The sequence below is a fragment of the Peromyscus eremicus genome, chromosome X, assembly GCF_949786415.1.
Source record: "Peromyscus eremicus chromosome X, PerEre_H2_v1, whole genome shotgun sequence".
Lineage (NCBI taxonomy): Eukaryota > Metazoa > Chordata > Mammalia > Rodentia > Cricetidae > Peromyscus > Peromyscus eremicus.
This window is the reverse complement of record NC_081439.1, coordinates 62,697,840-62,724,660: the sequence shown is the minus strand read 5'-3', so window position 1 is coordinate 62,724,660 and position 26,821 is coordinate 62,697,840. Positions and strand designations below refer to the sequence as shown.

Sequence of the window (26,821 nt, the reverse complement as noted above, 5' to 3'; positions counted from 1 at the left end):
TCAGAGGTTTATGGGATATCTTCCTCAGTCGCTCTGTGTGTGTGTGTGTGTGTGTGTGTGTGTGTGTGTGTGTGTGTTTTACTTTTTAGTAAGCACTAGAGTAAAATTTATTAGTTTTTTTTATTTTTAGTTTCATATAAATACATCATTTCCCCCTTCCTTTTCTCCCCCCAAACCCTCCAATATAACCCTTATTGTTCTCTTTCAAATTCATGATCTCATTCATTTTTCATTAATTATTGTTACACAAATATATCTATCTGTAAATACATATGTATTCCTAAATATAACCTGCTCAGTCTGTATGTTAATTGTATGTATATTTTCAGGGCTGACCAGTTGATATTGGATAATCAATTGGTGTGCTCTTTCCTGGGGAAGACTATTTTTCCCACTCTCAGCATTCCTTATTATTTTTAATAGGATATCATTCATATAGTCTTTAATAATTTCGTTCATATAAACAAAGTATCGGGGTTGGGGATTTAGCTCAGTGGTAGAGAGCGCAAGGCCCTGGGTTCGGTCCTCAGCTCTGGGGGGTGGAGGTGGGGGAAGTATCTTGGTAATATTCACCCCATACACCTTATTTTTTGAGACAATATCTTTCACTGAATCTACAATTTTAATTCAGCTACACTAGCTGGTCAGAAAACCCCAGAGATTTTCCTGTGTCCATCTCCTCAAGGCTAGGATTACAAGCCCGTGTTGCCGTGCACGTGGGTGCTGATTCCAACTAAGGTCCTCATGGTTGTGTGGCAAACACATTACCCACTGAGCCCTCTTCCCAGCCTGCCTGAAATCATCTCTGTCATGTTTTTCACATGACTGGTAGTAGAATTAGTGTGCTTTTTTTCCCTGTTGTTGTTTACTGATTGCTTAGGAACCTTTTTGGTAACAAATAGCAATTTAAAGGCAATATATTGTTTTATGTACGTTTGCAAATACTGTATTTGTGTACACACACACACACATACACAGATTATTTAAGCTGTTAGCTGATACTGAATTTATTCCCTTTATTTTATCTTTTCTACTGAGCAACCTGTAGACCGTAGATGTAGCCTCTGGACTTTGCTTTTCCTTTTTTTTTTTTTTTCTTCTCTTTTCTTGATTTTTATCTTCACTCAGGTTAATAGCCCTTTTAGCACTCTTCCTCCCCCCTCCCCCCTCCTCTTTTGTTTGTTGTTTTTAGACAGTTTACATTGTGGCTCTGGCTGTCCTGGAACTTGCTGTGAAGACCAGGCTCGCCTGGAATGTAACAAGAGTGCCTGCTTCTGCTTCCGCCTCTGGAGTGCTGGGATTAAAGAATTGTGCCCCAGGCCCAGCCACTCTTATCACTTCTTGAAGTGCTGAAACCTAGAGAATTCTTGACCCAAGGACGGTTTGAGGCTTCTTTTTCCTAGGGAAAATCTTTAAACGAGTAGAAAGAAAAGGAAATGCTATTAATACTGATTAAAATTCACAAAGGAGAGTTGTAGGCTGTCTTAAGACCTTGTAACCTGTGCTGTTAAAGAGTGCTCTGGAGTCCCTTTAATCCCAGAATTTAGGAGGCAGAGGCAGGGGAATCCTGTCTACAAAGCAAATTCCATGACAGCCAGGGCTGTTACACAGAGAAACACTGTCTGGAAAAAACCCTAAAAAGAGAGACAGGAAAAGAAGTATTCTGATTAGAGAAGACCCTGTTATTATTTCCATTTCTGCACAACTATCCCTGATTCATATTCAGTAACATTTTTTACATAATTATCGGAAAATCAGACATTTTTATTTCTATAAAGTTGCCACAAGATTTAAGATGTGAGTTTATGATTCAATCCTGACTTTTAAGTAAACCTAAAATATTGATTAGAGAACACTTAAGAGACACAGCTCTTACCTCTAGGGAAAAAAATACTTTATTTTTGCTGGGTTCTTTTTTGTTTGTTTTGGGCTTTTCCAGACAGGATTTTTCTATGAAGCCCTAGCCCATCCTGAAACTTACTCTGTAGACCAAACTGGCCTGAAACTCAGAGATTTGCGTGCCCCTGCTTCCTGAGTGCTGGGATTAAAGGTGTGTACATCACTGCCCAGCTATTTTTGCTTCTTTAGGTCTCCGTATTAACCCCTGATACTTGGAGTTTTGATTTATTTCTATTTACTAGTTTGTTTTCTCCACAGAAAACTGTCATTTCTCTTAGGGCAGTGGAATCTTTTTGAGGGGGTTGTAGGAGGGCATCATCACTTGTCTCTAGGTATACTCTACATCTAGGGTAGTTATGTAGATTGTTTTTTTTTTTTCTGAGACAAGGTTTTTCTTTGTAGCCCTGGCTGTCCTGGAACTCACTCTGTAGATCTGGCTGTCCCAGAACTCACTTTGTAAACCAGGCTGGCCTCGAACTCACAGAGACCTGCCTGCCTGCCTCTGCCTCGAGTGCTGGATTAAAGGTGTGGGCCACCACTGCCTAATTTATTTAAGGTTTTATAACAAGTTTGTCAAGGGTCAAAAAATATTTACCAAGAAAGACGTTAACTTACTACTCTATGCGGAGTCTCCCATATAACATTTACTTGTTATAAGGAACTCAGTTTGTTTGAGTGTTGGAAAATTTGCATAGTTTGCATGTATGTAAATAGACAGTCCCATGAGGCTTTTTTTCCTTTCACATACTGTATATATTTACATGCGACATACTTACTAAATAAGCCAATGTGAACGGTAACTATCATGCGCTGGGACATTAGGATATTGGTTTCTATAGATAATATTTTTAGATTGAATCATCAGGTGCTTTGATTTTAATATTACTTGCATATTTTAATGAAGTATAGTTCTTTTTAAGTATTTGCTTGTTAAAGCAAACTGAAGATATGAAAAATAACACAAAGTATGTCCTTGACCTTTGTCCCAAACCTAAAGGTAAACTTTCTAAATACAAACCTGAAACAGCATGGTTGCTCTTATTTCTGGGCGTCATGATCACTGCCTAAGTTCTACCTATTTGAGTAGATTCCAATTAATTTTGGCAAAAGCTTACAAAACAATTGACCCGAAGTGCTGGGTGTGTTGATATACACTTGTTAGCACTTTTCTTTTGAGAGTCTTGCTATGGAGCTCAGGCTGGCCTGTAACTCAGTATAGAGTGCATGTTGCCTTTAAACCTTTTGGAATCTTCTTGCTTCAGCCTCCAAGTGCTGGAATTTTAGGCATGTGCCGCTTTGCTAGACACTACTAGTTAAGATTCTTTTCTTCTTTTTTTCTTTGAGATAAGATCTCACTATGTATCTGTAGGGGGCCTGGAACCACCAGGTTGTCCTTGATCACACAGAACAGAGATCTGCTTGCCTCTACCTCAGATTCTTTTCATTTTTCTTTTCCTTTTTCTTACTTTCTTTTTTTTTTTTTGGTTTTTCGAGACAGGGTTTCTCTGTGTAGCTTTGTGCCTCTCCTGGAACTCACTTGGTAGCCCAGGCTGACCTCAAACTCACAGAGATCCGCCTGGCTCTGCCTCCCGAGTGCTGGGATTAAAGGCGTGCGCCACCACCGCCCGGCTATTTTTTATTTTTTATTTTCTGTTTTTTGAGACAGAATTTCTCTGTATAACAGTCCTAGCAGTCCTGAATTCATTTTATAGACCAGGCTAGCCTTGAACTCAGAGATTCACCTGCCTCTGCCTCCCAAATACTGGAATTAAAGGCATGGGCCACTACCGCCCAACTCCAGATTCTTTTCTTAACCACTTAATTCTCAGTACTCAATAGATGAAGTCAGAAAGTTTACACATCACTTTTTTTTTTGTTTTGTTTTTTGAGACTGGGTTTCTCTGTGTAGTTTTGGTGCCTGTCCTGGATCTCGCTCTGTAGACCAGGCTGGCCTCGAACTCACAGAGATCCGCCTGCCTCTGCCTCCCAAGTGCTTGGATTAAAGGCGTATGCCACCAACACCCGGTTTGCACATCACTTTTTATTTTTCACATGGTTGCGTTTTTCTATTTTGTACCACAGTTTATATAAAATTAAGTTATAGTGATTTAATAAAGATCTGTAGAATATAGTCATTGGTATGTAAATACTATGGCAACATTTAAAGATGCTATGCTTATTTTGTGTCAGTTTCTTTTATAAGAATTTGTTTGAATTATTTGTGTGTGTGTGTGTGTGTGTGTGTGTGTGTGTGTGTGTGTGTGTGTGAGGAGGGCAAAGGTTTTCTGGTATTACAGGCAGTTGTGAGCTACCTGATGTGGGAACTAAACTTGGACATCTGCAAGGTAGTAAGTATGTGCTCTTAGCTGCTGAACCATCTCTCCAGCCCCGCTGTGTCTGTTTCGTAAAATTGGTTCACATATTAAATACTTGATTTTAATTTTCTTGATTTCATACTTTACAATACTTTGCTCTATGATGGAATAAGTTGATACCTTGGAACTAAGTGGGTTTTTTTCCTGTGTTCTATTTATGATTTTTAGGTGGCAGCCAATGCACACATTCCTCCAGACTACCTCCTTAAAATTTGTGAGAGGATTGGTCCCTTATTAGATAAGGAGATCCCTCAGAGTGTCCCTGGGGTACAGACATTACTAGGTGTTGGTCGGCAGTCTCTGTTACGGGATGCCAAAGGTAAGAATTTTTTTAGATATTTAACACTGTTACAGAGGAAGAGTAGGAGATCAATGTAGTTTCAGATGAATATTCACATGCCTTTAAAAATACTTTCTTTTAGTTTCTATGAACTTGCTGGATTTTATTAATTTTCTAAATATACAAGTGAACGCCCCCCCCCCCCTTTTGTGAGACAGGATTTCTCTGTGTAACAACCCTGGTTGTCCTAGAACTTACTTTGTAGACCAGGCTCACAGAGATCTACCTATCTTTGCCACCACCTGGCTATGAGTAAATTTCTAAAGGTGTAAAATCAAGTCCTTTTGTCTCGAGTACTTGGAAAAAAAAAAGTTTTTCCTTTTTTTGAATGTTTATTTTTTCCTTAACTAACTTTTGGTCTTTTTTTATATAGACTGTAAGAGTACACTATGGAATGGGTCTGCTTTTGCAGCTTTACACAGAGGCAGACCTCCAGAACTACCTGTAAATTATGTGAAACCTCCAAACGTGGGTAAGTAATATGCAAGTTATAAACATATTCTTGATTCTTTGTTGTTGGTGGTGGTGTTTTTGAGACAGGGTTTCTCTGTAACAGCTCTGGCTGTCATGGATCTTGACTCATTCTTGAACTCTTGGTAGCCAAATGTAGGCACCATGATTGAATTTGAAGTATAAACACACTGCTTAGATTCTTAGAGTTAATTTTTTTTTGAAGATTGATTTATATATGTATGTGTCTGTGTATGTGTATACTTTATGCCAGAAGGTGCCCGAGGAGGCCTGAAGAGAGTTGGATCCTGCTGAGGTGGAACTACAAGCAATTGTGAACCACCCAATATGGGTGCTGGGAACTAAAATCCAGTCCTCTGGAAGAGCAAGCACTCCTAACCACTAAGTTTTCTCTTAGTGGGACCATGTACTTTAAAAATAACATATTTATTCTCGTGTGTGTGTGTGTGTGTGTGTGTGTGTGTGTGTGTGTGTGTGTGTGTACATACATGTGTATGTGCAACTGCACAAGTTTGGAGGTCAGAAAACAACTTGTAGATTTTGGATTTCTTCTACCTTCTGGGTCTCAGGTCAGCAGGCTTAGCTGCAGGTACCTTTACACAGAGAGCCATGTCATGGGCCTCAGGGCTGTATTTTTAAAGTCATTTCCTATCTAAAGCAAATGTCACTGTGTAAAAGATGACTTATTTTTTACATTTCATTTCTTTCTTAGCAGAAACTTGGTTTGTTTTTGAGACAGGATCTCATGTAGTTCAGGTTAACCTCCAGTTCACTGTAGCAGAGGACAACCTAGAATTCCTGATCACTTCTGCTTCCTCTTCACAAATGTTGAGATTGTTGTGGTCCCTGCCTCAGAAACATTTTGAACATATAGTATGGGTGGTTTTAGCCATATGGCTTTCTATTTCTAGATCTCTTCATTGAGTTTCCACAAATTTTTACAGGGAACTGTTTAAAGATAGCTTTCAGAAGGAAACAAATGTATGTTCTGTTTATATTTCTTTGCCAAGTTTATAATGATGTTATGTATTTTATATCAGTCATCTTTCTATTTATGTTTTGTTGTTTTGTGACATGGTCTTGCTGTTTCCCATACTGGATTGGAATTCACTGTGTAACCAGGCAATCCTCTAACTTGTCTCTTGATTCTTGGAATTCTAGACATGTAGCACTACACTTTGCTCTATTTTTTAAGCAAAACATCCCCATTTTTAATTTTAGTTTACAGAAACTCACACATCCCTAGTTATTCTTGTGACATCTCTGGCCAAATCATTTTGAAGAATTAATAGTTACTGGTCTACCAAGGTGGCAGATCTCAGTCCAAAACAATTTTGATTAGAACTAGGATTTACAAAGTACTTGTACATCCTGCTTCCATAAAAATTACATATTTTTCTATAGTTCCTAGTGCTTACACACTGTGCTTTAAAATCTGAATAGATAAATTTCAGATCAAAAGACAAGAACATTTTTTTTTTGTTGTTGGCTTTTTAAAAAAAATTTTAAGGCCGGGCGGTGGTGGCGCACGCCTTTAATCCCAGCACTCGGGAGGCAGAGCCAGGTGGATCTCTGTGAGTTTGAGGCCAGGCGCAAAGCTACACAGAGAAACCCTGTCTCAAAAAACCAAAAAAAAAAAAATTTTAGACAAGGTCTCACTATGTATCCCTGACTGGCAACAGAGATCTGCCTGTCTCTGCCTTCCAAGTGCTTGGATTAAAGGTGTGCATCACCTTGCCCAGCTTCTTGTTGGTTTGTTGGCTTTTTGAGACAGGGTCTCATACCCAGGGTAGCCTCATGGTAATCCTTTTGTTTACACCTCTCAATGCTGGGATTACAGACATATGCCTTGTCTATTAACAATTTTTCGAAAGGAATACTATTATATACAGTAAGTTAATAGAACTTATTAACCCCTAGAGGTTAAATGAATTGAGGTAGAGATTATTTTAAAAGATAATTAGAGAAAATCATTGCTTAAACATAGATGTTCATAAGAGAAATTGGTGACTTGGGAGTGAATTGCTAACAGTACTCTTTCATAGTTTGGATGGTACTTGGCAGAATAGACAACTGGGTTAAGCCTTAATGGATTTGTGTTGCTGATAATATTTTTTCACTTTATCAGGGATAGTTTATATACTAGTATTTTTATTTATAGTATATTGAGTTGAATTGAGGAAGGTTTTTTTTCCCCCCATGTACTTATTTGTGTTCAAAGATATATGTAAAATCAGATTCGGCTACCTCTACCTTCAGAGTGCTAGGATTAATGGTGGTGTGTGACACCCTGTCAGGCTTTAAATTCTGTTTTTTCTTTTTGGTTTTTTGAGACAGGGTTTTTCTCTGTATATTCCTGGCTTTCCTGGAACTCGCTCTGTGGACCAGGCTGTCCTTGAACTCACAGGGATCTGCCTGCCTTTGCTTCCCAAATGCTGGGATTAAAGGCGTGGGCGGCCACCACCACCACCACCACCACCACCACCACCACCACCACCACCACCACCATCATCGCCACCGCCACCATCGCCCAGCTCTTTTTAAAATCTTAAAACCTGCCTTGTATTTGGAGAGAAGCTTAGATATAATTCACTCAGTTTTCACATAGAACACACTAGTCAAGTTTAAGAGATTTAAATTTAAAAGATTTAGCTAAATTAGCTAAGATTAAGCTTAAGAGATTGAGAATTCAGACCATGATAAAAACTTTATTTGACTAAGAAAGCAAAGAATATGAATGCCAGATCTTTTAAAATTGTGATGTCAAAGCTAGGTGTGGTAATGCATTCCTGTAATCTAACACTGTAATCTCCAGGATTCAGGAAGTTCCAGGAGGAGACTCAGACAGAGTCTGGGTCAGCTTTGGTTTCTTAGCAAGTTTGAGGCCTGCCTGGGCACTGTGAGAGAATAAAATTACACAAAGATTTTCTGCACTCAGGAGGCAGAGACAAGTAGATCTCTGTGAGTTCAATGCCAGCCTGGTCGACATAGCAAGTTCCAAGTCTACAGAGACAAACCATATAACAAAACATTGTTAATTTCAGGAAGTGTTCTCATTGTGGGGAGCATTTCTCTGTACCTACTTCATTCATTCATTCCATTTTTGGTTTCTTAAGACAGGCTGGCCTCAAGTTGGATTTGTAGCCAAGGCTGACCTTTGAATCATGATCTTCCTTCGATTTTTCTTACTTCACCTCCCAAAGTGTTGAGATTCCGGGCTTGTATCACCATAGCTAGTTTGAAATTAGGGTTTTACAGACAATCAGTCTAACACAGAACTGTAACATGATGGTAAGTCTTAAAAGCTGTATAAAAAAACCTAACAACTAGAGAAAATTTGAACATTAGTGAATATGGAAAGCAGTTGTGTCTAAACCATACAAAGAAAATTTGTAAACTGTGGGTCTACTCTGAGCCTTTTTTTTTTTTTTTTTGGTTTTTCGAGACAGGGTTTTTCTGTGCAGTTTTGGTGCCTGTCCTGGATCTCTCTCTGTAGACCAGACTGGGCTCGAACTCACAGAGATGGCCTGGCTCTGCTAGGATTAAAGGCGTGCCTGGCCTTCTGAGCCTTTCATATGTAAAGTATTTTGTGCTTTACCTAATGATGGGTACTTCTTATGTAATTAGAGTTGCAGAAAAGACTAAAGAAAGGAATCAGGGAGGATATTAGCCTTTAGTCCCAGCACTCTTCAAGCAGTCAGGCCAGTCTCTTAAATTCAAGGCCAGATTGGTCTACTCAGGGAGTTCCAGATTAGCCAGGGCTATATAGTAAGACTATCTCAAAAAAAGAAGGAAGTAAAGAGTCTAAACATTTCTAGGGAATATATCTGAGAAACTAGCTTCTCTGTTTGCAGCATAGAAACCCTAACAAAATCCAAGGAAGTCATATAATTGGTTGAAGATAGTTTGCTTTTCTTATATTTTTTATTGCTATAGTCAGATGCTCATACTTCAAATACACTTATTCAGCTGCAAAAGTAGATAATTAGCTATATTATTTTTTTTTTAAAGACAGGGTCTCAGTATGTAGCCCTGGCTATCCTGGGACTCACTGTGTAGGCCAGCATGGCCTAGAACTCACAGAGATCCATTTGCCCTCTGCCTCCCAAGTGCTGGGATTATAAAGGTGTACACCACCACTGCCCAGCTATATGACTTTTTAGAATCTGTATATCTATCAATCAATCATCTTTTTATTTTTGATGTTAGAGATGAAGCTAGGACCTTATACATATTAGGTAAACTCTTTACCACTGAGCTCTGAAGCTATCTTTTTAATATTTTGATTTTGAAACAGTGTTTTGCTCCAGGCTAGGCTGGCCTTCAGTTTGCTGGCTCTTCCTGCCTCATTGTTCTGTGTGGCTGGGATGACAGGCCTTTGATACAAGGCCTGGCTGTTTTTAAAGTAAAGCATGTTAAAGTGTAGTGATATAGAATAAAATTCTCCCTTTTAAACTGTCCAGTTTACTGAACTTTGACATGTAAGCATTAGTGTAACTTCCAGAGTAATAAAGGATGTAATGTTTCTATCATTTTCTGAATTTCTGTCTCACAACCCCTGAAAATGACTTATCTTTTCTTCTGTGGTTATATATTTGATTTATTTAGAATACCATGTAAGTCTGGCTGGCCTGGAACTTACTATGTAGATCAGGTTCATCATCTCATCTTGTTTTTATTCCCCTATCGTGTTCTTGACCTTGAATTCACAAAGATCAACCTGCTTTTGTCTTTCAAGTGTTAGGGCTAAAGGTATGAACCACCACACTTAGCCCACAGATATATTTTTCAGGCAAGATCTTACCGTGTAGCTCATACTCACCTAGAAATTGCTATGGAGACCAGGCTGGCTTTGAAGTGTAGTGATTCTCTTGAGTAGCTCCTGAATGCTGAGGTCTAGCAGATTTCTTTTAGATGAGCATTTTATGAGACTTAAGTCATATCATATCAGTAGCATTCCTTTTTATTACCCAGTAGTATTGCATTGTATTGATACATTGCATTGTTTGTTTAGTTCCATCCGTTATTGGATATTTAGATTATTTTCATATTTTGGGTATTATGAATAAAGCTACTTTAAATCTTTTTGTATAGGTATATTCATGCATATAGTTTGATTTTTGGGAAGCAAATACATAGTAGAATTGGTAGATCGAATGCTACATACAAACTTATTTTATAAGAAACCATGGAACAATTTTAAAAGTGGTAGTGCCATCTTTATTTCTACCAGTGATACAGACATTTGCACTTGCTTCATCCTCATCGGTTTCTTGTATGATTATTTGGTATCTTTTTACGTGCATATTTGCCAGTTTCTTTATAAAAGTGTCTGTCCTGTGTTCATTTTAAAAACGGTTTGCCGTTTTCTTAACGAGTTCTTAATATATTTTGGTTACAATTCTTTCCTATTTTGGATCAGTCTGTGACTATCTTTGCATTTATTTTGTTTGTTTGAAAATTCCATTTATTTCACTCTAATGGTAGCGAATACATACAGCACAAAGTAAAATCCTAACAGTACAGATCAGGTCTCAGTATTTCAGCCTGAGTTTGTTCTTAACTCTGCCCGTTGCTGGCAGTGTGAACTCAGTCATGCTCCTGGGCTCTTTACATGGCTTTTCATCTAATAATGCCTGAAACCATTGTGAGGACTTATCTTTTTGCATTTTTTTTTTTTTTTGGTTTTTTGAGACAGGGTTTCTCTGTGTAGCTTTGCGCCTTTCCTGGAACTCACTTGGTAGTCCAGTCTGGCCTCGAACTCACAGAGATCCGCCTGGCTCTGCCTCCCGAGTGCTGGGATTAAAGGCGTGCGCCACCACCGCCCGGCTCTTTTTGCATTTTTTAAAGTCTTTAAAAGGACAGAAGCTTTTGATGAAGCCCTGCTCATCAGTTTTTTTAAAGTATATGGGTTTTTGTGTCATATCTAAGAAATAGTTGCCTAACACAAGATCAAAAGATTTTCAAAATTGTTTCAACATTTCTCATCCTTAGCCCTCATATAAAATTTATAATCCATTTTTCAATTACTACAAACAAGCTTTGGGGCTTTTCCTTCAAATACCATTGAATACATGGCTCAATTTTGGGAAGATTTTAGTTAGTTATTGCTAGGTAATAGAAACTACGTTTTCAGTTATTTTTGTATAGACCTTGTGATACTCATTTACTAAATTTGATGACAAGATACCTTGAGATTGTTTATGTGGATGATGTAAGCACACAAAGATAGTTTACATTTTTCATCCTTTTTCCCTTGAATTTCTTTCTTGTACTATGAAGTAGTTCGTTGAAATAGTAAAAATGGAATCCTTTGCCTTGTTCCTTATTTTAAGATTAAAACTAGGCAATTCTTATCACTAAGTATCATCATAGATGCTTTAATTGAATCAATTTGAAGATGATACTTTCTATTCCTACATTAAAGAGACTTTTTAAAAATCAAAAATGGATATATCCCTCTCAATTCTATGATTGGAATTTCATCAATAATTTATGTATACATTTTAAGCAAGTACTTTATCACTAAGCTCTATTCTCAATAGTGTACAGTTTTTTGATTCAGGGTTTCATGTAGTCCAGACTAGGCATGTACTCACTGTATTGCAGATGACGTCTGTTCCTGACATGATTCTCCTGTCTTCCATCCTATGAGCTGGGACTACAGCTGTATCCCACTATGATTTGCTTTATGTGGTGCTTCAGACTGAATCCAGGACTTTGTGCTTGCTAATTCTTTTTTTTTTAAATTCTTTGAGAATTTCAAAGAGTTTCCTTTTCTCATACTCTTTTTAAAAAGGAAAGTTTTACAGAAGTGTTTTGCTAAATACAATTCTGACCATTGAGACATCTCTCCAGCCCCCAAGGTCAGAATTGTATTGATTTGGTAAAACATTGTTGTAAAAATATACTTTATGAAGTTACCAAAGCATTATAAAAGGATTGATATGATATGATCTTTAGAGATCAAACCATTAAAAGTTAAGCATTTTTTTCTGCATAAAAAATGCAAAACTTTCAAATGTAGTAGGGCAGCTTTGAACCCTGAGACTTCTTATCTCTACCTCCCAAGTGGTGAGGTTATAGGCATACCAGAATTTTTGTGGACTGGAGATGGCTCAATGGTTAAGAGTACTTATTTTTATTGTTCTTCTAAAAGTCAGGGGGCAGGGGGTTCAAATCATAGCACCCACATGACAACTTCAGTTCCAGGGTATCTGACATCATCTTCTGGCCTCTGGACACCAGGCCATGCATATGGTGTACAGATATACATGCAGAAAAACACTCATACCATAAATAAATTAAAAAAATAAAATTTCTGACCTCACCTGTATTCTATACCATGATACATTGTTTAGTCTGATGTTCCAATGCTTTGTGCAGTTATTCAGTAATGATGCTTAGCAATGTAATGAAATGAGGTGAGGGAGCATGATGAAGGAATTTGGGAGTTAATTCCCAGATACCATTTTCCATACTAACTAATATACCACTTTAAATATATGTGTGGTTCCCTTGATCAAGGGTGAATTTCTAAATTTCTCTAGAGAAAGAACAAAATATGACTATAGGGGCTGAAGAGATGGCTCAGTGGTTAAGAGTACCTGCTGTGCTTGCAGAAGACCTGGGTTTGGTTCCCAGTACCCCATTGCGGCTCACAAAGCATTATAACTCCAGTTTCAGGGGATCCAACATCCTTCTCTGATCTCCACAGGTACCAGGTACACATGTGTTACACAAACATACATACAGAAAAACTCTCATGCAAATGAAATCTTAAAAATGAGATGGCATTTTTATTTACACTCCAATCATACTATTTCATTAGCTGGATGCTTGTCTAGTCCAACTGGCCGTTTCATTGTGCCAAGATTAAATCACTATAAATACTGAATATAACTTAAATAATGGGGCATATGCAATATTTGTGATGTTGCTTGGGGTCTTACCCTATTACCACTATATGTTATTATTTATTCATCCATTTAAAGGTTAATGTTTGTTATGGGAACTGGTAGTTAAGACTAAAATTTTATGCAAACACAGATCTACTGCTGAGCTAGTTTGTCATTAGGGAAGTAATATTAAAAGTTCAATGTGACTTTCAAAAACTAGTAATTATTATCCATCGTGGCAAAAAGTTTAGAAATTCTCCTATTTTCATATCAAAACAATTGTCATGCAGTTTCTCTTAGAAGGGCAAGGGTATGACTTAACTCATTTAGTTACATATTAACATTATTTCCCAAGAAGAAATATGCATGCTTTTGTATGTGTAGGCTGAGTCAAAGGTGTGATGCATTAAGATGCTATTTTTAAACTTTTTTCACTTTTATCTCCAGTCCAATTAAATTAAAGCTAGATGCTATAATTTACATAGCATGCCTTTAATTTACATTGTGTACACTTTAGGAGGCTTGCATTAATTCTGAAGCCAAATTATTATTTACAAGTTGACATAGGCTTCCATTTAGCATTGATTGTCTCTTGACTTACTGGCCATTGCATGTGTCATAGTTAATGCCAGAATTTGCTTGGAGGTGGGAAGGAAATCTGCCTCTTTTTAATATATAGATAGAAATTTGAAGAAAGTACTCTCAGCTAAACTGTTCTCTTGAGTAGATGACTGAGGTTCTGTCAGAAATATTTACCATTCTTCCTCCTTAATTTTCTGTAGTTCCTATCTCTTTGTCCTGTGTTGGTTGCCTCTCCCCATTTGCTCTTCCTCCTAATTGTACTTAGATAATTGTGCATGTCGTAAGTTGCTTCTAAAGTCCTTGCTTTTCTGTGTCTGGAGAGGAGGAAGAGCTGTTTGTCACACCTGCAAGTAATTACAACTGAACTATAAACTCAGTCCTTTGTATGTGCTACATTGAGTGCTTACTAAATAGTAAATGGATGGAAGTGCTATAATTACTGCCACATGGAAATGGAAACACCGTGGTAACTGCATTGTTTATACAGCTGAGTTTCTAGCCCTTTACATACATTTCTGGAATCAGTATTGCAGTAATATTAGGATTAGTAATTTTAGGACCTTTTGATTTTTATATTTTGAGATTATAGTATTATTATACCATTTCCCCCTTCTCTTTCTTCCCTCAACCCCTAAGTCTATTCTGAACTTTTCTTTTTCAATACAATACAAAATATTTTAGTCTTTTTTTCTGCACTATACATTTGATCAAGTGCTTTACAGAAATATAACTTTATAGTTTATCAAAGGAAGTTTTAAAACAAGTGTTAAATTTGTTAAATTGGAGAAGAGTGTATCCAAAACTTCTGGGTTAATAACCAAATCAGGTTTAAAGGCTTAGAGGACGATTAAAAGGATAAGAAGAAAAATACAAATGTAAGGTGGTTGTGGTGGGGCCCTCAGGAGGCAGAGACAGGAGGATTTCTGAGTTCAAGGGCAGCCTGGTCTATTTGGAGAGTTCTAGGACAGCCAGCGCTACATAGAGACCCTGTTTCAAAACAAAACAAAATTACGATGTTTGTTGTTCCACTTATATTACATTTAAATAACTGCAGAGTCTGACAGAAAGGCTGAGCAGAACTGGAAAAGGTGACTAGCTTTGTTTGTTTGTTTGTTTGTTTGCTTTGTTTTGTTGTAACTCAGTATTACCTAAGCAACAATCCAATGTATGGCCATTACCTAGTAAGCCTATTATACTAACTAGTGTTTCCTAATTTGTGCTGCCCATGAGAACTGTGGGATGGAATTGGCATCCTCTTTGAAAACTATAGACTTTTAGTATGAATGATTAAAGTTTTACAGTTATAATTTGATCCGTAATAACATTGAATTGATGAAAGAAATTATTCTGTAGTTTTATGTATTTACTAGACTTTCCAGCTTTTATTCGAATTTATTTTTACTCCTTCTCTAGTACCTTTCAAATTTAGTGGATATTAATTTGTCTTGTTAAAACATTTCTCAAAAAAAAAAAAAAGAGTTTTACTCAGGCTTCCTGTGATCCTTTGCAGATGTAGAGCTGACGCTGAATTTTACATGTTTTCTTTGTTTGGTTTGATTGTTTTTTACAGTGCTTCAGATGGGACTTGGGGCTTTATGCATGTAACATACTTGTTGTACCACTGAACTATAGCACCAGCTTACCATTTCCAGAATGGGTTTTTTTATGTTGTGTTCCTTTTGTTTTTAAACTTTTTGAGAGAGATTCACTTTGTAGCCCAGGGTAGCCTAGAGGTTGTGATGACTCCTGTGTGTGTGTACACCCACCTGTACCCACACACGTACACATCATGGGGCACATATGGGTCCCTGGCATTGGATTCAGTGAATGAGTCTGGCTCGGTGGCAAGTGCCTTTACTTGGTGCAATGCCTCACCAGCCTTTTCAGGGGTTTTGATGGGGCAGTTTCTTAGTCTGTTACTGTCCTTTGTATTTTTAGCCACTGTTTGCTTAAGGTCCCAAATATGTACTCTTTTCTAATTAAAATAAAAATAAAATGAACATTATTATTAGCCAAGTGACATTTTTATAAAAGAGAAGACAAAAAATTGGTTTGTCTTTCAGTGTCATTTAAGAAAACTAGAAGCTGCCGGGCGGCAGTGGCGCATGCCTTTAATGCCAGCACTGGGGAGGCAGAGGCAGGTGGATCTCTGTGAGTTTGAGGCCAGCCTGGGCTACAGAGCGACACCCAGGACAGGCAGCACTGTTACACAGAGAAACCCTGTTTCGAAAAAACCAAAAAAAAAAGAAAAAGAAAATTAGAAGCATTCTGTTTTTATATAATTTTAAAATATTTAAAGATTAGAAAACTACAGAAGGATTTCATAAACAGTATATAGAACCTATTATATTGTCAAGGGCAGATGAAATTGCTCAAGAGTTATCTGAATCATGTGAAAAAAAATCAGATATTATTACCAACCACTTTGTACACTTCTGATTTTATGTGATTTTTGGTGCTAGTTTGATATGTTCTCTCCCAGCCGATATAAAATTTACCTAGCTTTGCTTAAGTCCCATATTTTTTTTACTGTTAATTGATCACAATATTTATCATTATCATTTATCAAAATAATACATATCAAAATTCAGTGAGTTATTCTTCTTACAGTTTTGTTTTAGGCTCAAGTTTTATTCAGGGTAGGAGCTTTGTCAATACTAAACTGCAGATTATATAGGCTAATTTAATTATGTTTCCTATTTAAAGTGTACTCAGTAAAGAGAACCAAGTGTTAGCCTGTAATCTGACAAAATCAGATTTAGCGTTTCACAGAGTGGGGGAGTAAGCTCATGGAACCATGGAAGGTCTCTGAGGGATGGGAACAGCTTTATTACATTTTGATTAAACTAGAAAACTCTTAGGAGGGTTTAAAGGAAGCCAGATCAGTTCTAGATTGGTGTCCGTTTCTGAGGCAAATTAGGAAAAGGGAGAATTAGCTAGGTATTGGATGTTATTATTAAGCAAAGGTAGTTGAGGAGTTAGAGATTTCTTTCTTGGAGTAAATGAAAATAGCAAATGAGTCTGGGCATATCATTGGTAAGAAAACAGTAATGGCCAAGGAGTAAGTGGGGAGTTTATTAAGGATATTTTAAAACTGATATATAATCTTGGGTAAAGCAGTGTTTCCTGTTAACTTTGTAGCTGCCTTTATCTGTATCTGTCCTCCCGAATTTGAGTAATTTTAGGCTTTTGTTTTAGTTTTCAATTCTCACTGATTGACTCTTTCAGTCCTGGATAGCTTTGGAGTATTTTAAAACAGAGCCTATAAATCTTTTAAAGAACATGATCTGCAGATCGTCATTTGTCATTAAGGTTACTTAGGGACTCCTTGGGGTGTTCTTAATCTGTCGAGTTGAAAATCTTTTGAGGAGAGGGCTAGAAATATTTTGTAGTTGACAATTCAAGGTTCCGCACTTGTGGGGGAAAGTTGTGATATAAACTTCTTTTACTATGATAGTAAATGAATAAATTAGTTAGTGGTCTAGCAGCTCTGAAGTGGTCTTTGTGGAATATTCTTTGATATTCCTTGGGTCTTCTTGAGCTTTCTAGTAGAAGCCAGAATCCCTGCTGATTGTGTTAAGTGTCTCACAGATGGAAGTAAGATTGAGATATATAATATAGACTTTTTATTATTAACATTAAGTATTTTTAGGCTCACATTAGTTGTATATTCTGTAATGTTTAATTAAACAGGTAGCTTTTAAAAAGTGGAAAGACTATTGCAGTGAAATCAGGAAACCTGGGTTAAGTGTAGGCTTTGCCATTTGTTGGTTCTGTGGTACTAGGTAGCATTCCGTATTTCCTTATTTTCTCATTTAAAAAATGAAGAAAATACTTGCTTTCAGATCTATCAGAATTACTGCATACTCGAGATGTTTTGGAATTACATTTTGAACTTTAAATTGTTATGCAAGTGTAATTTATAATTATATCATATTAGTCATTTTTCCCATTGCTGTGACCAAGTGCCCTGAGAAAAGTAACGTAAGGAAAGGGGGTTTTATTTTGGCTCATGGTTTTCAGGAGACACAGTCCTTCATGGAGATGAAGGCATGGAAGCATGTGGCTGGGACTTCCCACATCCCTGTTAATCAAGAAGGAGAGAATGGACGGAGGACAGAGGGGGCTATAAAACTCCAAAGCCTACCTTCAGTGACCCACTTCCTCCAGTGAGGCTCAGTGTCCTAAAGGTTTCACAGTCTCTTAATCAGCCACCAGACGGGAACTGATGAACATTTCTCATTTAAATCACAACAGATTTGAATCATAGTTTCTAATAATACTGTTGGAAATGAAAGGCAGATGAGTTCAGTCATATTCCTTACTTTTCTGTTCCATTCGTGGTATCAGGGACTATGTTGAAGTCCTGGAATTGAGTTTTGTGCAGAATCAGAGAGGAGATAGAGTTTTATTTTTTTATATGAAGCTATCTACTTTCACCACCACCATTTATTAAAGATGTTATCCTTTCTCCAGTGTAAAATTTTTACCTATTTCTCAAAATCAGGTGGCTGTAAATTTAGGCACCTATATGAGTATAGGATTGTATCTGGATACTCAAGTCTATTCTATTGATCATTATGTGTCTTGTTTTCATATTATGCTGTTTTATTGCTATAACTGTGTAGTATAACTTGAAATCTGGGGTGGTGATCTGCCAGCAGTTTTTTTTTTCTTTTGTGATTTTTTTTTTTTTTACTGTGCTGGATGTTCATATTTCCATATGAAATTTAAGATTATCCTTTCAATTTCAATCCAGAACTGTGTTGGAATTTTGATGGGAATTGCTTTGAATCTGTAGATTTCGTTTGGTAGGATGGACATCTTCCTAATACCAGTCTATGAACATAGGAAGTCTTTTCATCTTCTGGTATCTTCTTCAGTTTCTTTTTTCAGTGACTTAAAAGTTCTTTGATTAGATTGATAATAAGTTATTTTTTAGGCTATCGTGAATGGTATTATTTCCTTGTTTTTTTCCTCAATGTGTTTGTCATTTGTATATATGAAGGTTACTGATTTTTGTGTGTTAGTTTTGTATCTAGCTACTTTGCTGAATGTGTTTATCAGGTTTAGCAGATTTCTGGTAGTCTTTAGGGTCTTTTATGTATCCAGTCTAAACTGCAGCTGTAGAAGGACATTTGATTTCTTCTTTCCTCTTTTTGTCTCCATCCCCGCTATCTCTTTGAAGTTAGATTTTATGAAAAGGGAAGTGATTTTAGACTGCCTTCAAGGTTAAATAGGGTATTGATGAGCTGATTGCAGAAGCTAAAGGAGTAGCTAGAGGTAAAGGACATCAATATAGTAATCTGAGAGTTTAGTTTAAAACTGAAGAGATTTCCTTTGGAAATGTCAAATGGCTTCCTCTGTACTTGTACTTGTTCATGTGTATGGATGTGTAAGCACATTAAAGTTTTATACAGTTTTATCACTTGTGTGTCTACCTCTGCTATTGACAAAGAATTTTCATCTCCACAAGGGCTCTTTACGTTGTCTTTTTATAACAGGCCCACCTCTTCTACCTAATCCTAACCCCGGGCTGTATCAATTACTAATCTTATACAGCGGTCACTTAGTATCATGGAGGATTAGTTCTAGGACCATCCTCTTGTGATGACTAAATTAATGGATGTTCAAGGTCCTTGTATGACACAGAAGTGCTATGGTTATATGTTAGTGATAGAGAGCTTTACTACTGTGTGTAAGGCTCTGGATTTAATTGCCAGTACTGCAAACAGTAAAATAAAATAAACAAACACATAGTTTTTGAACATAGCTTATATACCTTGTTCCATATATTTAAAATTGCCTTTAGATTATTAATAATTCTTACAACAATTTTAATGCTATATAATTATTATTAGGAATGGTGACAGAAAAACCATTTGTATGTATTTGATGCAGATGCAGTTTTATTTTTGTGGCTGTTATTAAACTCAGGGCTTCTCACATGCTAGATAAATCTCTTCCCCCTAGGTTACACTCCCACCCCATTGTTTCACATTTGCTTAGTGTGTATGTACACTCACATGCTGTGATGTACGTGTGGAGGGTAGAGGATGACTTGTAGGAGTCGGTTCTCCTTCCACTATGTGGGATCTAGGGATTGAACTCGGGTTGAGGAAGAATCTCTTGGATTCTGTTGCTTTGTGGACTCCAGATTAGCTGGCCTGCTAGCTTTCCAGCATTCTCCTGTCTGTGCCTTCTATCTGGCCATAGGAATGCTGGGATTACAACTGTGAGTCATTGTATATGGTGTTGCTTAGGTTCTGAGGACTGAACTGAGGTCACCAGGACTGGGTAGCAAGTGCTTATACCTGCTGAAGCCATCTCTCTAACCCTCAAAATATTTTCTTCTTTACATGTACATTTTCTCACTATGTAGCTCTTGGCTGGCCTGGAACTTATCCCATAGACCAGACTGGCCTTAAACTCAGAGATCTGTCTGCCTCTGTCTCCTGAGTGCGGGGACTAAAGGTGTGTGGCACCACTCCTGGCTTCTTTCATAGTTTTTATATTCCACATGAATGACATTATGCAGTACTTGTATGTCTGTGCTTATTTTATTTCAGTTAGCATAATTATATGAATTCTAATTCTGTGTTTGCTTAGATGACAGGATTTCATTCATTTTACGGCTTAATAGTATTTAATTGTGCATGTGTGCCACATTTTCTTTCTTTATCAGCTGATGGACAGTTTAGCTTCTGTTTCTTGTCATTTGTAAATAGGACAATAAATATGTGTATAGTATAGATGTTCCTTCTGTATATTGATTTTATTTTCATTGGCTGTATGTTATGTAATGAGATTGCTAAAGCATATAACAATTCCATTTTTAGTTTTTGGAGAAACTTTCTACACTGCTCTCTGTAATGGCTATACTAATTGATACCTCCCTCCACCAGTAGTATAGAATAGTTAGTCAAGGCAATGGGCAGAGGTTAGAGTACTGCTTGAAGCCAGAATAAGTTCTTCTTTCATTGTGGTGCAGGGGCTCAAACCCAGGGCCTGAGCCTGCTGGGCAGGCACGCCTCCTGTCTCACTGAAGGAGGGTTGGGATTAGAGCTGTGCATCACCACAGTGCAGCTGGCTTTTTTCTGTGGGTTGGGGTGTTGAACTCAGGTCATCAGACTTGCATAGCACACACTAAATTTGCTGATTTCTCTCCCAGGCTCAGTAACAGCCATTCTAACTGGGATAAGGTGATTATTTGATTTGCATTTCAATGATGATTTATAATATTGTCAGTTTTATTATATGTATTTTAACCACATGTTTGTCATCTTTTCAGAAAGGTCTGTTGCATATTTTTTCACTGTGCTCATTGGTTTTCTGTTGAGCTTTTGGATGCTCGTATATGTTGTCTATATCGATCCTGTGTCATATGAATAGCTTTTAAATATTTTCTTCTATTCTCTAGGTTGTTTTTTGTCTGTCATTTTTTGTGCAGAAACATTTTAAATTCGAGATAATAATTTGGCCTATTAATACTTACCTTTATTTCCTATGGTTTTAGGGTTGAAACAATCCTTGCCCACAACAATGTTCACTCTTCTCTTGTATTGTTCTCTGTGCCTATATTTATGCCAATACGGTATTGTTTTAAATGCTATAGTTTTAGAATATATTTTGAAATCACACTTGTTCCTCTTATTGAAGATGTGTTTGATTATTTAGGGTTTGTGGCTTCATACAATTATGTGATTTTTCTTCTAGTCGTAAAAAGATTGTTATTATTTTATTAAGATTTTATTTATAAACAGATTGTATTACAGACATTTAACATCTGTGATGCATATTTACTTTTTTGAATCTTGTTAAATTTCTTTAGTGTTTTGTAATTTTCATTGAAGACATCGTTCATTGGTTTACTAAAATTTACTTACAGGTATTTTTTGTAGTTATTGCAAATAGATTAGTTTCTTGATTTTTATCCCCTCTCCACCGTTTTAGAAAGTTCTATATTAGGACTTAAAAAAGCAAAACTCTCAGAAACCTAGTGGTTATTTTGGTAGTTGCACTCCAAGATAATTTGCTATTAGAATTTACTTATTTTACATGTTTGTTTTGCATTCTGCAACTTTGCTTAAGTCATTTATTTGTTTTGATAGCTTTTGGTAGAGTTTTCTGGAGTTTTATTTTTTAATGCTTTGAGATAAGTTCTCACTCAGTAGCCTAAGCTATCCTGTAATTTGCTCTGTAGCTCATGCTGGCCACAAACTATACTCCTTCCTCAGCATCTTTTGTGAGCCACTATGTCTGACTAAGACAATAAAGGAAGTTACACATTTTAGAGTGAAAGCTTTTGTGTTCTAAAGAGCCTTTATTAATTAAAGGGCTATTCCTTCTATACTTACTTTGTTCAGGATTTTATCTTTGGAGGAATATTGAATTTTGTTGATTTCTGTGTCTGGTAAAATAGTCATGATTTTGTGTTTCATTTTCTTGAGTTGTATATGTTGAACTATTTTTCTTCTCTGAGGCAAATTTCAATTGATTATAGTGAATGATCTTTTCAGTGTGCCGTTAGATTTAGTTTGCTGAATTTTCGTGAAGTTATTTACTTCTATTTTCATTCAGGCTTCTTCATCCAGGCTGCAATTTTCTTTTTAGAAAACAAGTTTTGATTTTCCCCCTGTGGTATTTGGGATCAAATCCCAGGGCCTGGTATATCCTGGCAAGTGTTCACTCTGCAACATAGTGACCCCAATTATAATCAGTTTCTTTTTGTTGTGTTCTATTCTTATCTTATGCTGTTTTGTTTTGAGAAAAGCTTTGCAGGCTGGGTAAGCCCAGGAACTCTTAATCTTCTTCCCTAATGCCTTTTTATTTTGCTATTAGGTGATACTGGCCTCTTAGAATGCATTTGGAAGAAATCTTTTTAAAATTTCTTGGGCATACCATAAAAACAATGGATATTAATTGTTCTTTAAATCAACATGTTTGCTGGTTCTGATATTTTCTTTGAGTGGAGACTTAATTATTGCTTCAATTTATTATCTATTGTTGATCTGCTGAGGTTTTCTATTTCTTTACAATTCAGTATAGAAACATGTATGTTTCTATGAATTTGTTCATTTCTTCCAGGCTATCACATTTGCTGATGCCTTTTTTCATAACTTCTAAAAACCCTTTTTAAATCTGTAGAGTCAGTTGTAATGTGTCCCGTTTCATCTATAATTTCACGTAAATCTTCCCTCTTTAAGGGTGGTTAAGGGTTTGTCTACTTTTAAGTCTTTTTGAAGCAGTGTTTTGTTTCATTTAATTTTTTTGTGTGTATGTATGTATATATGTACGTATGTGTGTTGTTTTTCTTGTATTTATTTAATGTGAATGTTCTCTGATCTTTTTACTATTTTTCTTTCTAGTTATTTTGTTTATTTTCTCATTTTTCTATTTCTTTAAGATGTAACAATGGGTTACTTGTTAGAGATTTTTCTACTTCACTCATTTAGGTGTTAATTATTCCACCATGTCATATTAGTTGTTTTTGGTTAATAGATTTGTATGGTTTGATGTTGGACACATACATATTTGGAGTTATTTCCTGTTGTTTCATTGATCCCTTTATGTTATATAATGCCTTTATCATTATTTTTACTGCTTTTCATTTAAAGAGTATTATATCTTAAATGAGTGTTCCTTCTTCTGAATCTCTTTTGAGTGGGATATATGGATATATTAGTCTATCTTTTCATTTTCAGTCTATGCATAATTTTCTCCTATGGAAAGTAAATTTCTTCTTAGCAGATTATTGTTCAATAAAGTTGATTTAAAGATAGAATTTGGCTATACTGAGCAGGCTGTTCTCAGGCATGTGAGTTTAAGTGATCCTTCTGTATTACCTTCGAAATAACCAAGGTTGTAGTGCATACTACCACACTTCGCTTATATCTTGGTTTTTATTTGCTTTTTTTTTATTCCACTAGTCACTCTAATCTGTATTACTTCAAAGAGAAAGTCAAAACGGAACTTTTTGTAAACTATTCCCTAGAGTCTCAGAAATTGTGACAAGGTCCTTAGAATCCACACTATTGTTGGTTTGCATTTTCGAGTGTGTTCTTCTTCATTTTCTATCTTTAGACTTAGTTACATTTAAATACAGATCCCAATGAAAACTCTGTAAGGCCATAGAAAGCGAGAAAAATACTGAATTTCTAATTGTACCTGTAGGCAAATATTTCTTCATGTGGTTGAATCATATTGAGTCTGGCTTTCTATAAAAAAGACCTTTTTAGTGTGCTTTAAATTTAATTGTTCAGAAAAGAACTGTTTTCAATACATTAATAAATAGCATAGCATAAGAAGACATATCTAAAATGTATAACTCCATTTTTTATTAATATATAAAATATACTAGCCAAGTGTGGAGCATACACTGTAATCCTGGTACTCAGGAGGCTTAGACAGGAGGATTGCTGCAAGTTCAAGCTCAACCTGAGATATGAAATGAAACACCATTCCAAAAACCAAACAAGCAAAAAAATTAAAATTTAGTGTAGAGTGACAAATATTTTATGGCTGACTATTGCTTTTCAATTTTAAACATTGTGGCCTTTCTACCTGTTTTATAATTTTCAGTGTGTTTCAGCATAGGCTTCCTGACATTTGGGGAATATAATAGTATTCTAGCTTTCGTATGTAAGGGCAATAGATGAGAATGTACTTTGAGGTATTTGTGGCAGAAGTAATGCATTTTCAGTGATCCTTCTATTTCTTGCTCACTGACCTAGGTGTTTTAATGTGATTGACTGATTTAGGAGAACAGACTGGTCTTAAACTGTTGTGGGAATAAGCTGGTGTACTGCTAAAGTGTTCTTAGTATAACAACCTTACAGTAAGACTTTGATTTGTTGTCATTGTGCCTCCGTTTTTTACATTTATACCTGAGAGTATACTATTAAGCATTAGCATTTAACACAAGATAGTAAATTAGCACATACTACCCCACAATGTAAAAATGTTCTAAAATAGATAAAACTTCTTGTTCTCTAACATTAGAATCTTAACAGGTTTTTGGTAATGTTTATAAAATGATGGGATGGATTGCTAACAGATATATTCTGAAGCAAGGAGTAAAATAAGAAAAGAATCATATTCTCTTTTTTCTTAACAAGACAGGGTCTCATGTACCCCAGGCTGTCCTTGAACTCATGTAACAGAGGGTGACCTTGTTCTATGATTTGACTGCTTCCACCTTCTGAATGCTAAGATTACAGGCATGTGTCACAATGTCTAGTTTTATTTGGTATTAGAAATTGAACCCAGAGCTTCATGAATGCTAGCCAAGCACTCTACGAATTGAGCTGTATTCCCATTCCAAGAATCTCATATTCTTGTAATAATTCAGTGTGCTATAGGGTGACATAAGCCTGTTGTAATCCTAGATACTTGGAGGCTGAGGTAAATGATTTGTAAGTTCACGGTCTGCTGGGGGCAAAGAGAATGTTCAAAGCATTGTATTGAAATCTTGTCCCCAAAATAAAATGTGAAAATAAAAGCAGTTGGTGATATAGCTCAAGTGGTAGATAGAGTGTTGTCCTATAACAAATGAGGCCCTAGTTTTACTCCTTAATACCTCACCCTACACACACACACACACACACACACACACACACACACACACACACACACACACAAAAGACTAAATGAAGTAAGTTAAGTTTAAATTTATTAACTTGGATTATGATATATCAAATAAGAACTTGGAAAGAAAAGGAAAGTAGGTGCTAGTTCACTCAGTTGAAGGAGTGTTTACTTGCCTAATATGCTTGAGGCCTCAAATACATTTGGCATGATGGTGCATGCCTACAATCCCAGCACTTTTGGAAGAAGCAGTAGGATCAGCATTTCAAGACAGTCTTGGTTATATAGCCAGTTCCAAGCTAGTATGGGATATGAGACACTGCCCTACCTACCACACACAAAGACAGAATTTAAGGACTCGGGCTAGGAATAGGTCTTAGTTGTACAGGTGCTTACCTAGCATGAGTAAAGGCCTGGGTTTGATCCTCAGCCACATAACGAGGGATGTAAGCATGTAAAATGCTCTATTAATAGTCTGATGTATGCACATTGTTGCACACTTCGAATTATGACATTTTTCTGTGACTTTAAGTATTTGGTAGTCTTAATTTCTGAGGTTAGTTTAACAGGACTTAAAATCTAGAGAGTATTTATCAGGAAATAGATTAATATGTCTAAAATATAAGAAATAGAAATAAGCACTATTATTTTCTCAGTCAACAAGAAGTGATATGTGAGTATCTAGCTGTTTTAAAAGGCCCAAATGAATCTAAGCCTACTACCTTACTCAAGTTATTTTCAATGACAGATAATCTTTATAAAGCCAAATTAGACAGGACAAATGCACCATGAGCCAGTGAGCAAGCATGCAGAGGGAAGGAAAAGTTTCAGAAACTATAAAGTGGTGACTTTAGCTTTTACTCCAGACAAAATTTTAGACAAGTCTATCGAACAAGAGATTGGTTTGTATTTTTAGAAACAGGAGGAGATTATTAGAAACTTTCATATTATACTTACTAAGAAAGAATCAACACTAGTTTTATTTCCTTTTTTTGTTACTAGGTTCTATGGCTTTATTTATTTATTTATTTATTTATTTATTTATTTATTTATTTATTTTTACTGGAGCTGAGGACTGAACCCAGGGCCTAGTGCTCTACCACTGAGCTAAATCCCCAACCCAGTATTATTTATTCTTATTGGCATATATTCATTGCATATAGTACATGGTTTCATAAAGGCACTTTCATATAAACATATACTTGAGTATTTCCCATGCCCCACCCCCAGTCCCTAGTATATCAAATTCTTTACATTTCACACATAAATGTGGTCGTGCTTTATCATTTTGTGTGTGACTTCATTTACCACAATGTCCTTCAGTTCCACCCATACATGACATTTCATTGTGTATACATGCATTTTCTTTGTCTATTCATCTGTTGATGCCTAGGCATCTTCCAGAACTTGGCTCTTCTGAATGATGCTGAAGTTAACATGGTAGTTCAGATATTTCTTCATCATTACAATATCATTTCTATCAGGCTAATTACTTGAGGAACCTCTGTACTATTCTGGAAAGTGATTTTATATATATAATTTACATTCTCATTCTTAACATGTATTCTTAACACTTATTTATCATGGCTGTGTATTGTGTGTTTCTTTCTTTCTTTTTTTTGGTTTTTCAAGACAGGGTTTCTCTGTGAAACAGTCCTGGCTGTCCTGGA

The 26,821-nt window shown here is 36.3% G+C and overlaps 1 protein-coding gene across 1 annotated transcript in view; it reads left to right on the top strand.

Moving 5' to 3' along the window:
* The window catches only part of Brwd3 (bromodomain and WD repeat domain containing 3), a 105,410-nt gene that overhangs the window by 4,763 nt on the left and 73,826 nt on the right, over window positions 1-26,821 (top strand). Inside the window, exons 5-6 of the mRNA XM_059251486.1 lie at window positions 4,443-4,593; window positions 4,988-5,086. Of these exons, the coding sequence (XP_059107469.1) occupies window positions 4,443-4,593; window positions 4,988-5,086 (250 nt within the window). The remainder of the gene's footprint in view (window positions 1-4,442; window positions 4,594-4,987; window positions 5,087-26,821) is intronic.